Here is a 13,955-nt window from a genome sequence, read left to right on the forward strand (position 1 = left end):
ATAGTTTAACACTTACAAAGCCAGACGAGATCTCAAAGTCATTTGCGGAATTTTATAAAACATTATATAAAAATACAGACACATGCACAGACAATGAAGAACTGAAACATTTTTTGGAGAACATAAAATTAACGGAGTTATCAGAAACTGCTTCAAAAGAATTAGACCGTCCAATTACTGCAGAGGAAGTGCTACAAGTAATCTCCACACTAAAAAACAATAAGAGTCCAGGACCGGATGGATACATTAATGAGTTCTATAAAACTTTTAGGGCAACCGTCTCTCCTTTATTATTAAAAGCCTATCATCACGCACTAAAGTGCGGCAATATGGCTCCTTCGTGGAGAGAAGCGACAATAATTGTAATACACAAAGAGGGCAAGGACCCTACTAAGTGCCAGTCTTACAGACCCATCTCATTATTGAATACGGATATGCGCATATTAACAGCCATTCTGGCCAGAAGAGTAAACAAAATTATCATCAACATCATCCACCCCGACCAGACTGGGTTTATTACAGGAAGATATTACGGAGACAATATACGCAGACTACTGAACATAATGACTCACCCGATGGTGAAGGAACAGGAAGTGATGTTGTTATCTCTAGATGCGCAGAAAGCGTTTGATAGAGTTTCTTGGCAATACTTACTTCAAACGTTAAAGAAATTCAAATTCGGCCCCAACTTCATAAAGTGGATACAAACTCTATACTCTGGCCCACAAGCGGCGGTCAAGGTCAACGGCTTCCTCTCTGATAGATTCACATTGGAACGTGGCTGCAGGCAAGGATGCTCGCTATCACCCCTACTGTTTGCAATCAGTATTGAGCCGCTCGCGCAGTTGATTAGAGATGACAACAATATAAAGGGATTAACAATCGATGGAGAACAGCACAAACTATCATTATACGCTGATGATGTGCTACTGTATCTGTTAGAACCGGCAACAACAATCCCATATTTAAAATCGATCATCTCCGAATATGGGTATTACTCAGGCTACAAAATAAATGTGGACAAAACAATGGCTATGGACATAAGCGGTAAAATACCACAAACAGTTAAAATTCAGAGTGGGTTTAGATGGCCTGAAGAGGGTATTAAATACCTAGGGATTTTTATTCCCCCATCTTTAGACAAATTATATGAGACCAATTACGAAAAATTAATTCAGACTATTAGTGAAGACTTAAACCGATGGTCGGCACTTCCCCTTTCTCTATTGGGTCGAATTGAGAGTATACGTATGAATGTTCTTCCCAGGCTGCTCTATCCATTTCAGATGCTACCTGTAGATATTCCTAAGATTATATTCGACAAATTGGACAGACTTATTTCTAAATTCATATGGCAAGGGAAGCGACCGAGAGTGAGGCTAAAAACATTACAGCTATCTAAGGAGGATGGAGGACTGAAGCTCCCAAATCTGAGACACTATTTTTGGGCGGCACAGCTGAAACCGTTAACAATCTGGCTTCAGGAAACTGAGGATACTAGATGGTTAAATATTGAAAAAAGCCTTTGTTCGCAACCCCTTCATGTTGTGCCCTTCCTAGATACCCCACTGAAAGAGATCCAAATGAGTGAGTGGACTAGAGTCACTTTAAAAATATGGAGAAAAATAAAAACTTCCTTTGGATTACCTAAACAGATCTCCTCGCTAACACATATTGGCTACATGAAGGAGTTCATGCCAGCTCGATTGGATGTAGGATTCAGGAATTGGACAGAATTCGGCCTAACTAGCATACACCAATTAGTTAATAAGGAAGGTCTTAAATCATTCGAACAAATACAGACTGAATTCGGGCTCCCAAGGACAAACTTTTTCAGATATCTGCAACTGAGAGACTTTCTAACAAAACATAAGGACTGGGAGAGAGCCATGAAACCCACTCCTATCGAGGAGTTGTTGCTCAAATTTGAATTTGGTGATGGCAAGGTAATCAAAGAATTCTACCAAGTCTTCTTGGACCTTTGCCCGAATAATACACTGTATATAAAAGAGAAATGGGAGGCTGAATTAGGTATAGAAGTAACGACGGATACGTGGCAGGAGGTATGTAGTGAAGCGCACCTGGTAACCAACTCGAATACATGGAGAGAATTTAAATGGAAAGTAATATCTAGATTTTTCAGGACTCCTCAAATAGTGGCCAAAATGGGTCCAAATCACTCGAATAGATGCTGGAGGGACTGTGGAGCACATATTGGGAATCATGCTCATATATTCTGGACATGCCCCAAATTGAGACCATTCTGGAGAGAGGTATCTGAAGCATTAACAGAAGTTTTTGGTCAAAACATTCCAGAGGATCCCATAGTAATGTTGTTAGGAATGTTGCCGGAAGGTCTGGAGGGTAGAGCCAAAATATATTTATTGCATGTGCTGCTTACGGCGGCCATCAAATGCATTACAATTAAATGGCTAAAACCAGCCCCGCCGACATACAATATGTGGGTGGAAAAAGTATGGGACATTTACCAGATGGAACAAATTACTTATGCCCTGAGGCTTCAACCAAACATATTTATTAAAAGATGGAGTCCTGTACTGCCTCTACTAATGAGGTAGCAGGTTTCGGAATCTCGAGTAACGACTCACTGAATACACTTCTCCCCAGACCTTCTGATGTGCTCATACTATTTCCTCTGTCTCCAGTCATGTCTGTTCTCAGTTTTGTTCACTTCCCACTGTGGTCGACGCTCTGTTGTTTTTGTCTCGCTACTTATTTCCTTGTTTTATGGTGAGTACTTGTAGTATTCTATTTCCTTGTTTTATTGTGAATACTTGTAAATGTATGTGAAGTTGTTTGTGTGTATGAGTGTATAATGTATATATATATTTTGTGAAGGTATGAACCAGCTGAGGTTGTGTAAAAAAAGAAAGAAAAAAAGCAGTTGTAAGAAAAATGTATGCTTTTAATTCTGTGAAGTTGCCTAAACTGAAATAAAAACAAAGTTCAAAAAAAAAAAAAACACCAAAAGGCGTTCCCGCCCCCATTTCTTCTCATACCGCCAGCGCCCCCGCCAGACTCCAGCCATTCACTTCTATTGATCTCTGGGTTATCTGAGCTTTGGAATTAATTGACCTGTATTCAATATTTGAGCCCACAGACAGACAGACGTCCCTCCTCTAGTGTCTGCCATCTGTGCTGCTGACCCTGACCCAGGAAGATATGGTGGTCAAAAGGTTAAGGGTCACTACAGCATGTATTCAGGTTTTCAGCACACATCATCCTAGTCTGCCAAGATAGTTTTTTTTACTTAACCTTGTAGGTCAATTTGCATACTGTTTTATGTCCTCTAGTAGTCATGTCTCACTAGATTTCCATTATTATTTGTGACCTTGGGTTTTATTTCTACTGTACATACTATCCTGCAGGAGTACTAGAGAGGGACACCAGAGATTGCATTTTGACCTGAAATCGGATTCTAAAAATGTCTTCTAAATCCTGACAGTTTTCTGAAAAAGCTATGTTTCTACAGTATGTCAGTCGTTCTTTGATTTTTCAAAAATAGCAGACCTACAAGCTCATAGCGCGGCACTCGGTGCCGCGCTATGAGCTTGTAGATCTGCTATTTTAAAATCATAACACAATGCTAACACCAAAAGGGGTTCCCTCCCAAAATGGGTTAATGAACATTGAGATGTTACACTTGAATTGTACCAATTATTATTGTTACTATATAGTTTCTTATTTGACTGCGTTTTAAAAAAATATATATCTTTAAACACTGCCATATCTGGCATAATTATAAATACTGTTACACTAGATATTTATGTTCTCTCCCACCCGTACACACTCCCATGTTCTTCCTTGTCATCTCATAGGAACTAAATAGACTGTAATCCAATGCTGTGACGTGTAGGCCACTGTTCAGCAGTAGTGCAAATTTAGACCCGCTGTGACTGACTGTGCCAATTTAGTAGCCTGACACTCGGTCTGAATTTTCATTTCGTTTCGCTTCATTATTCAATTGAAAACAAAACTGAATCGCCAGGACATGTTTTTTTAATGGTAGCGATTCAGGGGCTGGAGCCAGGCTACCAATTTAGGGTTATGCTAATAAACGCTCCACCACAGCTATAATATTTAGTCCATTTAGTCTTTTAGCCTGCCTGGTCGTCACTTGAGGCCTTTTGTCTGTTTGGCTCTTTTGAGGAAAGTTGATTTAACCACTTCTTAAACACTATATACTTACTGTAATAGACCGGTGTCCTCCAGTCTATCACTTCTTAAACACTATATACTTACTGTAATAGACCGGTGTCCTCCAGTCTATCACTTCCTTTGTAGTAATAGACACAATGTACACAACGCCCACAACATGTCACAACACTGCACGTTGTGGGCTTGTAGATCTGCTATTTTCACCAGACGCTAGCTAGCCTAATAATGGCATGATGCCCAGAATAGGGACGGTGTAGGGCTCATAATGATATTGATGGTTAAAATGGTACCTCAAACACACAGGAGTCCCTCCATGTGTATACCTGCAACACTGAGAAAACTGTTGCGCCTTTCTTCGTCCTTTTTTTCTTTCCAAACTTGACTACGGTAGCGGTGGTCTCAAAAACATAAGGGAAACTTTGACATGAAAAGACTCGCTCACCGTATGAAAAATAGAAGTAAAACTCCTTAAACTGAGACTTAGAAAAATATGTTTTCTTTATTTTATCATGCTCATAAAGTGCTCTGTGCTCAAAGTGCAATTAAAAAGCAAAACGTTTCGGTCCTAGGACCTTCGTCAGTGCACTTTTCATACGGTGAGCGAGTCTTTTCCTGTCAAAGATTCCCTAATATACCTGCAATGCATCCTCAAAGTGGCTCTTCCTTGTGCAGAGCTACCTCTGTGTGTCCGAGTGATACACGTCACTGAAGGGCCAACAGCTATTGAGATGCTTGGTAGGAACATGACGGGCAGTGTGTGCAGCAAAGTATTAAAATAGGCCTATAAGTGGTTAACTTAACTCGCATGCTTTCGGGTCAACTGCTCTGCAAGCAATGCATCTCAGTGTTTTTATTAATAGAGGAGGGCTTTTCATAGAGCCACATCCATGGCCATTCTGCATGGAAATGTGATGCCTGTACTGTCTGACTCACAGGGGAAACCCACCACTCCGCCCCTCGGACACTCAATGCCCCCTGTGTGTGTGTGTGACCGTAGTGTAGCCACATGCACCCATCACGCATGCGCTTGCATGAAACTGAGTGAACCCACCCTATTTGTAATTAACTTTCAGGGTATACCCCACCCCAGGTATAATCCTAGAATCAATCCTTTGCTGAAACAGCAACACGTCACTGGCATACAGAAACACACGCAAGCATGCGTGCGTGCATACATACTTATTACTTACATATACACACAAACACACACACACACTCTCAGAGGTGTAAGCATGCGTGCGTGCGTGCATACATACACGTACTTATTACTTACATATACACACACACGCGCGCGCACACACACTTTCAGAGGTGTACAGTGGGTCTCAGTCCTTAACAGCTTGTCAGGGTATATCTTTGTGGTGTTAAAGAGATTAGAATTGGGTGTAAGTAAGCCCACTGTCATCTGTCTGCCCCGCTCAGCACCTTTAACTGGGTCAGTGTCATTTGTCAGGAGCAATTTCATGTCATGTAGAAAGAATTAGAGCAATCACATTGGCCGATGTTAACTTCAGTCAGTTGTACTGCGAGTGTGACATTGGCATGTAATTTCAAATGCAGCTCAGCTCATCATTGATCGCTCCCGAGTTCACCCAAAATGAGTCCCTTCTCTACGCTAATATAAACCCATGAAAAGGATAAAGTCACCTTGATCTATCATTAAAGCACAAATTGTGATGATGGTTTTTGATTTGAATATCTATTCTCATCACACTTCCCCATTACATTGAGTTGATTGTCATAATCATTGCCAGACATCTCTCTGGAGACATTTCCAAAGTATCCTTCCTGATTATCTAATTGACAAAGAGCTGAAAGGACAGACAGACTACTATATAAAGTCTTACCTGCCGGACAGGTGGACCAAAGGGAAGAACAGGAGTAAGCCTGGGTTTATGCAGCTCTAATAATCAACTCCTTATTCCTTTTTGCGCCACTGCAGGTATTTCTACTCTCTCTCTGCTCCACTACGTGTCCTCACATTCTCTCTCGTAACGCTCCAGGTTGAATGGAAGGAAAGCATGTGTGTGTGTGCCAAAGAGTGGAAGGGTTTGAGAGAGTGGCTGGTTTGGTTCATAATGATATTGATGGTCGGTGGTTGGTTGGGGGGTGGGGTGGGGGGGGGGGGGGGGAGAAGGATAAAGGTTGAGAGAGAGAGAGAGAGAGAGAGAGATTGAGGGAGGATGCAAGGGGGAGAAATGGGTGTGGCTAGAAAGATGGACAGCAGGGAGATGAAGAAAAAAAAATTCCAATCGCCTGAAACTGCTCATTCTCTCCCTCATCTCCGTCTTAAGCTAGATTTTTACTTCGACATACATTATGACGCCGTCACGTGCCAAAAATTGCAAATCTATAAGCTCACATCATGTCACGGATGCAACGTGTTTTGAACTTGGCGATCTGCTATAATTGCATGTGACACCGTCTTTACGACTAAGGAATTGGGCATTAGCTGCTACTCTTTCGTTCTCCATCCCTCTGCCTCTCTAGCCATTATGGCCATAATGAAGAGTGGTGGAGAGCAGAGCAGACCATATGGGGGAAGGGTGTAACAACGAAGAATGGATGGACAGGGAGGTCATGGACAGGCTGGACGTTGTCCGATCTATCGGTTTGGCCGATAATACCGGCCACTATTTGACTTTTCTTTTGAATTATATTGTTTTCAGACATTATGCAGATGTGCTTCTTTTGAATGATGTTGTTGTCCGACATTATGCAGATGTGTCCCAATTTGGGGCATGTCATTTTTTTGTTTTAAAAATTTTTCAAAAATAGTAGATCTACTATCTCACTTTTCCATCACACTGTCTGTGACACGTGGTGAGCTTATAGATTAGCCTGGTAGACTTGAATAGGGCTTAAAGATGCAAAACCACTTTGGTAGAGATTCTTGTTGTGTTGTTGCCTTGCCATGATGTAATAACAAAGGTGGGCAATAAATCAAAAAATATTTATCCATTGACTAGAAATAGATCATTTAAATATGCTCCGCATTGACTTACACTGTACGGTGAAGAGGCTCAGGTTCTGACACAAAAAAAAAAAAAAAAGGTTTTTATTAGAAAATGTGGTATTGTCTTACTACATAATGTCAGTCAAAATATCAGTAGTCTGTGGTCTAGGACTCTCCAAAATCGTGATCAGCATCATACACAGAAGCACTGAGAAAACTGTTGCGCCTTTCTTTTTTTCTTTTTTTTCCAAACTTGACTACAGGAGCGGTGGTCTCAAAAACATAGAGGAAAACTTGACAGAAAAAGACTGTATAAAAAATGATGACAAAGAATCATACACAAACATCTGGCAGTGGCTAGGCTCTAGTTGTCGTGTTTGGTGCTAGACGTCTTGGGGAATTGGGGAACTATGCCATATTCACATGGTGGAGGTGGACATTTTTGCTCTCACTTCATACCTCATCAGGAATTCTGAAATATTCTCATAATCTCTGACGTGCTTCACTGCTGGGGATGCCAAATATTCTGACAATGGAATAGACTGCAGCACCTTGGCAGTCCCCAGGGGGTATACAGTACACGGTGGCTAAAAACACCACCATGCTGCCTTCATGTAATCCTTCTCCAAATATAATCCTGTGGTGCTTCATATAACTCGGCTGTCAATTCCATGCTTAAGGTCAACTATTCAAGTGTGTAGTCACCAAAAAATGTCTTAATCTGCCAACGTCCCTCAGCATTAGGGACTAAGCCTACTTTGAAGTGAATTACGGGACTCCTAGAGATGGCTTACTAGGAATTGCCATGTTCAGTTAAACAGGCAGTGGATAAGCCTCCTCAGGAAATACCATGCATAACTGCATAACTATTCAGTGTAGAAATTAAAGCATAATGGCTTGACCAAGCTAATTTATATGATACAAGGCAGGAGTATACCTTTTTTTTGGGGTAGACTCTTTTCGGCTTTTTCTGCCTTTTATTGATAGTATAAAATAGAATAAGTAGATGGACAGGAAAGGGGGAGAGAGAGACGTGAAGTGACACGTAGAAAACTGAATCTTGAATCCGACACACGCTGCATTGTGCCCGGACCGCAAGGCCAGCGATGACACAGCTTGGTTGATAAAGTCCAGCACTTCCTCATCTATGGGCACGTACTTTTAGAACTTCGGGTGTCTCTGCATTCTCCCTACAGCTCGTGTCATATCTGGTAGCCATGGACCTCTGGTACTCAACCACAGTTTTTTGGTCCGACGGTCCGTCATATATGTACTGTATGGCAGGGGTTCTCAACCCGTGGGTCGCGACCCCCCCCGGGGGGGGGTCGCCAAATAATTTTGGGGGGTCCCCAAATTCTTTTTTTGGGGACTATTTTTTTTTTGCAACTAAATGGCTGGAAAAGAGAAATGAAGAGTTTACATAGTACACATAGTACATGCATAAACTTTCCTTAATGATTATATCTGGTTTCAGTATTTATTCATGATGTATTTTCACTATTATTATGCCTGGTTATTGTAGCGGGCAATTTGTATTGGGGTGGGGAGGGGGGCGGGGCGGGGGTCACGAGACACGGCCAAAGCATTTCTGGGGGTCCCCGGATCAAAACGTTGAGAACCCCTGCTGTATGGGAAGGTGTTGGAAGACCGGAGCCATCGGGCCATCTTCCCCATCATCTCTCATACCTGTCCTACACACACGGCCTGTTGTTATCTGATATAAATATGTTAACTATTCTTAAGTCTTTTTGTTATCTCAGATGTTGTGTGTGGTTTGTAACTCAAACTCACCAGATACTACTTTGTCAACTTTTTCCAAAATCATTTTATTTATTTATCTTGATGCATTTTAAACGAATATAAAAGTGCTAGTCATTAAGCCCAGCCATTGGAAAAAGTGAGACAGACGTTCTCCACCTGTCTAATCTTTTGCGATCTATTTCTATTTAATTTGGATATCAAGGACACCTGTGTGAAACTAAAATATTTATAGTCCTCTCTCACACTGGCATTTGTCCCTTTTTATTCAAAGCCAAGGTATTTATGAGCTAGCTAGTCTCCTGTGCCCTCTATTGCCGCACCGGTAGTTAACCCATTTTGAGCGGGAACGCCTTTTGGTAATGTATATAATTTAGCTATTGAAAAATAGCTAAGTTATAGCTAAGCTAAGCCAAGTTCATAGCACGCCACCAAGTGGCGCGCTATGAACTTGTAGGTCTGCTATTTTTGAAAAATCGTTAAAATGTGCCTCAAATCTTTCAGAAAATTGTCAGGCCTGAATGGGTTAAAAGTGGGGAAGAGCAGGAGAGCAGTTGGTGAAAGAGAGGGTAAAGATAACTAGATGCTCGTTTCAGTGACTGCTATATCGGTATCCACTTGTCCTACTTATGTCCATATAGTATGCACTGGAATATACCTAATGATATGAGTTGCTAATCGGTATCATTTCCAAGCATTAGCACATTGGCCTGAGTAAAACAGACTGAACTTCTCTTTGTGTGCCCTCTTAACCCATGTTTCTATGTCAGTCGTTCTTCGATTTTTCAAAAATAGCTAAAGTATAACATAATGCTTACACCAAAAGGGGTTCCCGCCCAAAATAGGTTAATGATGTTATCCATGAAGAATGACAGATTTTTGTCTTTATAGTGGCTAGGGACGATAAAAGGGAACACGCTCGGCTATTTGACACGATTTTAAGTGTTCATGTAGCTGCGTAGACTTCTCTTAACATATTAATTGCCAGGTATTAATTAATTATTTATTCCGCCACTGCCAGCGCTTTTTCAGTGAAGACCTTTATTTTGAAGGCCCCATGGGTCCTGCCTGAGATGTGAACCAGGAGTAAATAAACGCTGTGTAAAATTGTATTTTCTTTCACCCGGAAAATACATTTTGTAACCGTGATCATCTGTTCTTTTAGTTATGGGCCGTATAAAATAAAAACAATCTGCAATCTGCAATCTGGGAAAAGAATCCGAAATAAATGCATTTTTGTAAATCTATTTACATTGAGGCGGACAGAGACGGACCTTTCACTTCCGGTTCCATTCCGGTTTTATCGGTCTCCTAGCAACCTAGAGCCATTCATACGTTGGCGAAGAGCATGATCTAATATAACCCAGCAAGCCAAATGACGTCATGATGACGTCATGATGACGTTATGATGATGTCCTCCGGTGACGTTCAGAAGTAGGCCAGATCACAGCCCATATGGGGATGATATTTACGTCATTTCCAGGACGTCTTCACCAGTTGAAATAACATAGCTTATTCTGGGGCCAGATCTGACTAGTTATGATATGACATATGTTGATCTGGTCTCTCTCTGATTCATCCAGGAATGTCCACCTTAGTGGGCAAAATGTATGTTGGTTGAAATCAGGTGATATTCTGGGCCAGACCTGACTAGTCTTGGTCTGACTTGATCTGGCCACAATCGAGGGGTCACCGAGTCGTCCAGGTCCTGACCGTGCTTGTAATCGATGAAAACCCTTAAATGACTATGGGCAGTATTATGCGTGTCTTAAGACCTGGAGGCGTGATCAATGCCATTTGGCTATTCTGAGTGGCCAAACAGCATTGACCACGCCTCCAGGTCTTAAGTTAAGTCATAAGACCTGGTACTTAAGACACGCATAATACTGCCCTTTATCTCCTCAATGGCAGTGAGTGTGTATTGTCTCTCTGGTCCAGTGTGTTGTATCGACAGTAGTTCAGTTGGAACCACATTTAAGGTGAATTACAGGTTCTGTTCATTTCGACGTTGTCTTAGCACCTCCAGGCCAGGGTTGAGTGATGCAAATTGTCTTATTTTTTTCAGATGTGTCTGAGAAAGAGGAGGAGAACGATGAACAGAAACAATCCACAGAAATCCCCCAGAAGAAATCGACAAAAAAGAGGAAGAGTGTAACAGAAAATCCAGACGACGCCCGGAAGAAAAAAAAGCAGAAGAAACCTGAACAGGTACAGTGTGGTAGTGTTATGTTATGTTATGTTACGTTACGTTATGTTATGTTATGTTATGTTGTGTTGTGTTGTGTTGTGTTGTGTTGTGTTGTGTTGTGTTGTGTTGTGTTGTGTTGTGTTGTGTTGTGTTGTGTTATGTTGCATTGTAGTGAATTTGAAAAACTGATGTGGCAGTACCTTTTTGTGTATTCAGAAAATGTTGGACACTGCCTCTAGCATTGTATTAACCCATTCAGGCCTGACCTCAAAATTTAAAAACATTCTTCTAAATCTATAGGTTACGAAGGTAACCCTGGTTAATTAAATAAACAAGCGAGGAAGCTCGCTATGAAGATTGCGTCTTCTGACGTGATCACAGAAGCATTCTAATACACTCACAGGCAATCCATTGGCTGGGTCTGAGACTAAGGTGCACCTTGACCACCCCCCCAGGTAAAGGTGATAAAGGTGCCAATAAACCAATTAGTCTCCACTTCAAACATGTGGAACCTTCTCATGAGGCATTGCCTACAAGAAGGGCGTTTTGGCGAGCTTCCTCGCTTGTTTATTTAATTAACCAGGGTTACCTTCGTAACCTATAGTTAATTTAAACTAAACTGCACGAGGAAGCTCGCTATGAAGACCCGATACACTCCCTTCTTGCCACCACAAAGTCTAGACTCACGGGTCCCGACCTCTGCCTGTAGGGTGACGGGAGCGAAAAACCACCCGGCTCAAAAAGCCGGCGGAAAAAGGAAGGAACCTCGGACCCAGGGCCACTCCAATCAGAGGCCCGACAGATCCAAACCTTACTTTGAAGCCACGCTGAGGACAGCATGCGCCACTGGCGCAGCCGTCACATCCAATCTGTAAAAATTGGCAAACGTCGAGGAGGATGCCCAGCTCGCAGCCGTACACACCTCCTGGATAGACACTCCCCTGGAGAGAGCCCAGGACGTCGCCATACCCCTCGTGGAGTGCGCCTTCACCCTTATGGGAGGCTGCAAACCCCTGGCCGAGTAAGATCGTTCTATGGCTTCCACTATCCATTGTGAGATCCTCACCTTGGATACTGCCTTCCCCAAGGTCTTGGGGGCCCAGGACACAAACAACTGAGTTGTCTTCCTGTGTGCCGCCGTCCTGTCCATGTAAGTTCGTAAAACCCGTACAGGGCACAGAGTATGCCTCCTCTCATCCTCTGCCGAGGAAAAAGGAGGAGGACAGAATTCCACCAGGTCCACCGGTATACAGGTGGTCAACTGGTTCTTAGGCACAAAAGCCGGGTTGGTCGTAATGACCACCCTCGTCCTGTCCACGGAAAAACGTGTGCACTCCTCGCTTACTGAAAAAGCGTGAATGTCACCGACCCGTTTAGCAGTCACCAACGCCAGCAGTAGCGCCGTTTTCAACGACAAAAACTGCAGCCCCACTGACGCCAACGGCTCGAATGGCGGTCGAGACAAGGAGTCCAAAACCAGCGCGAGGTCCCACGAAGGAACCATAGACTTCGGTACCTGGAGGAGGCGCATCGCACCGGCCATATACCGACGCACTAGAGGGTGCACCCAGACAGTGCCATTCCCGAATCCAACATGGCAGGCCGAAATAGCCGCCAGGTAGACCTTCAGGGAGTTGTAAGACAGGCCCTTGTCCATCAGACTCTGAAGGAAAGACAGAATCACTTTCACAGATGCCTGAAAAGGCACCGCCTGCGTCTGTAGACACCATTTCTCAAACGCACGCCACCTCCCGTCGTAGGCCTCCCTGGTTGACCGAGCTCTCGCACTCTGTATAGTGTCGATGACACTCTGCGGCAGGCCTTCCGCGTCAAGGTTCATCCTCTCACGGGCCAAGCCCATATTTCCAGGTCTTCCGGCCGTGGATGGAAGATTTCCCCCTTCGCTTGCGTCAGCAGATCCCTGCGCAGCGGGAGCTGCCACGGATGGTCGTAGAGGAGAGGTGATATCTCCGACCTCCAAGAGCCCCACCCTGGAGCTATCAGTATTACCGCTAGGCCCTGGGTTCTCACTCTCTCCAGGACTGGAGATATCAGGGAAATGGGAGGGAACGCGTACAGCAGACTTCCGGGCCAGACGTGCGCTAGCGCGTCTAGGCCCAGAGACTCCTGTCCCGCTATGGAGAAGAACTCCGGGCATTTCGCGTTCTCCCCCGAGGCGAACAGGTCCACTTGTGGTCGGCCGAACCTGTCCCAGAGCTGAGCTGCCACCGCGTCGTGTAGGGACCAGTCCGCATAGTGGCACCTCCCTCTGGACAGAAGATCCGCTCCCCTGTTCAGTATCCCCGGGACGTGGGAGGCTCTGATTGACCTCAAATGTGTGTCGCACCACAGAGTCAGGTCTTGTGCTAGCGCATGCAGCAGGCGGGATCGTAGTCCCCCTTGCTTGTTGACGTAGCACATGGTCGTCGTATTGTCCGTCCTGACCAGGACGTGACAATCCTTGATGAGGGGTTCGAAGTGTCGTACGGCTAACCATACTGCCATCAGCTCTAGATAGTTGATGTGGGCGGTCCTCAGTTCGTCGCCCCACACTCCCCTGGCAGTTCTGCCCTCGTGGGTGGCGCCCCACCCAGTCATACTGGCATCCGTAGTGATGATCTTCCTCGACACGACCAGACCCATGGACACCCCTTCGGAAAGAAATGACCTGTCTCTCCATGGATGCAGCGCCGATATACACTCCGTTTGGACTGTAACCAGGCGATGACGGCGATCGTTGGGCACCCTGAGTGAGAGCATCCACCTCTGAAAAGGTCTCATGTACAGTCTGCCTAACCGTAACACGGTTATAGCAGAAGCCATGAGTCCCGCCATTTTCTGGCACGTACGAAAAGGGACCCTGCGTCCCACCTG

At 44.0% G+C, this 13,955-nt stretch overlaps 2 protein-coding genes across 5 annotated transcripts in view; one reads left to right on the forward strand and one right to left on the reverse strand.

Moving 5' to 3' along the window:
- LOC306935792 (filamin A-interacting protein 1-like) overlaps positions 1-6,251 on the reverse strand; it is a 42,064-nt gene extending 35,813 nt beyond the window's left edge. Inside the window, exon 1 of one of the 2 annotated variants that reach the window (XM_079518994.1) lies at positions 6,027-6,251. The gene's annotated coding sequence lies outside the window, so the exon portion shown is untranslated. Of the gene's footprint in view, positions 1-6,011 lie in introns of both variants that reach the window. The other variant, XM_079518995.1, reaches the window with a different exon arrangement.
- The window catches only part of cmss1 (cms1 ribosomal small subunit homolog), a 63,049-nt gene that overhangs the window by 36,780 nt on the left and 12,314 nt on the right, over positions 1-13,955 (forward strand). For all 3 annotated transcript variants that reach the window (XM_079519003.1, XM_079519002.1, XM_079519004.1), the window contains exon 2: positions 10,959-11,101. In XM_079519003.1, coding sequence (XP_079375129.1) covers positions 10,959-11,101 — 143 coding nt within the window. The remainder of the gene's footprint in view (positions 1-10,958; positions 11,102-13,955) is intronic.

The sequence above is a fragment of the Electrona antarctica genome (assembly GCF_951216825.1).
Source record: "Electrona antarctica genome assembly, chromosome: 13".
Classification (NCBI taxonomy): Eukaryota; Metazoa; Chordata; class Actinopteri; order Myctophiformes; family Myctophidae; genus Electrona; species Electrona antarctica.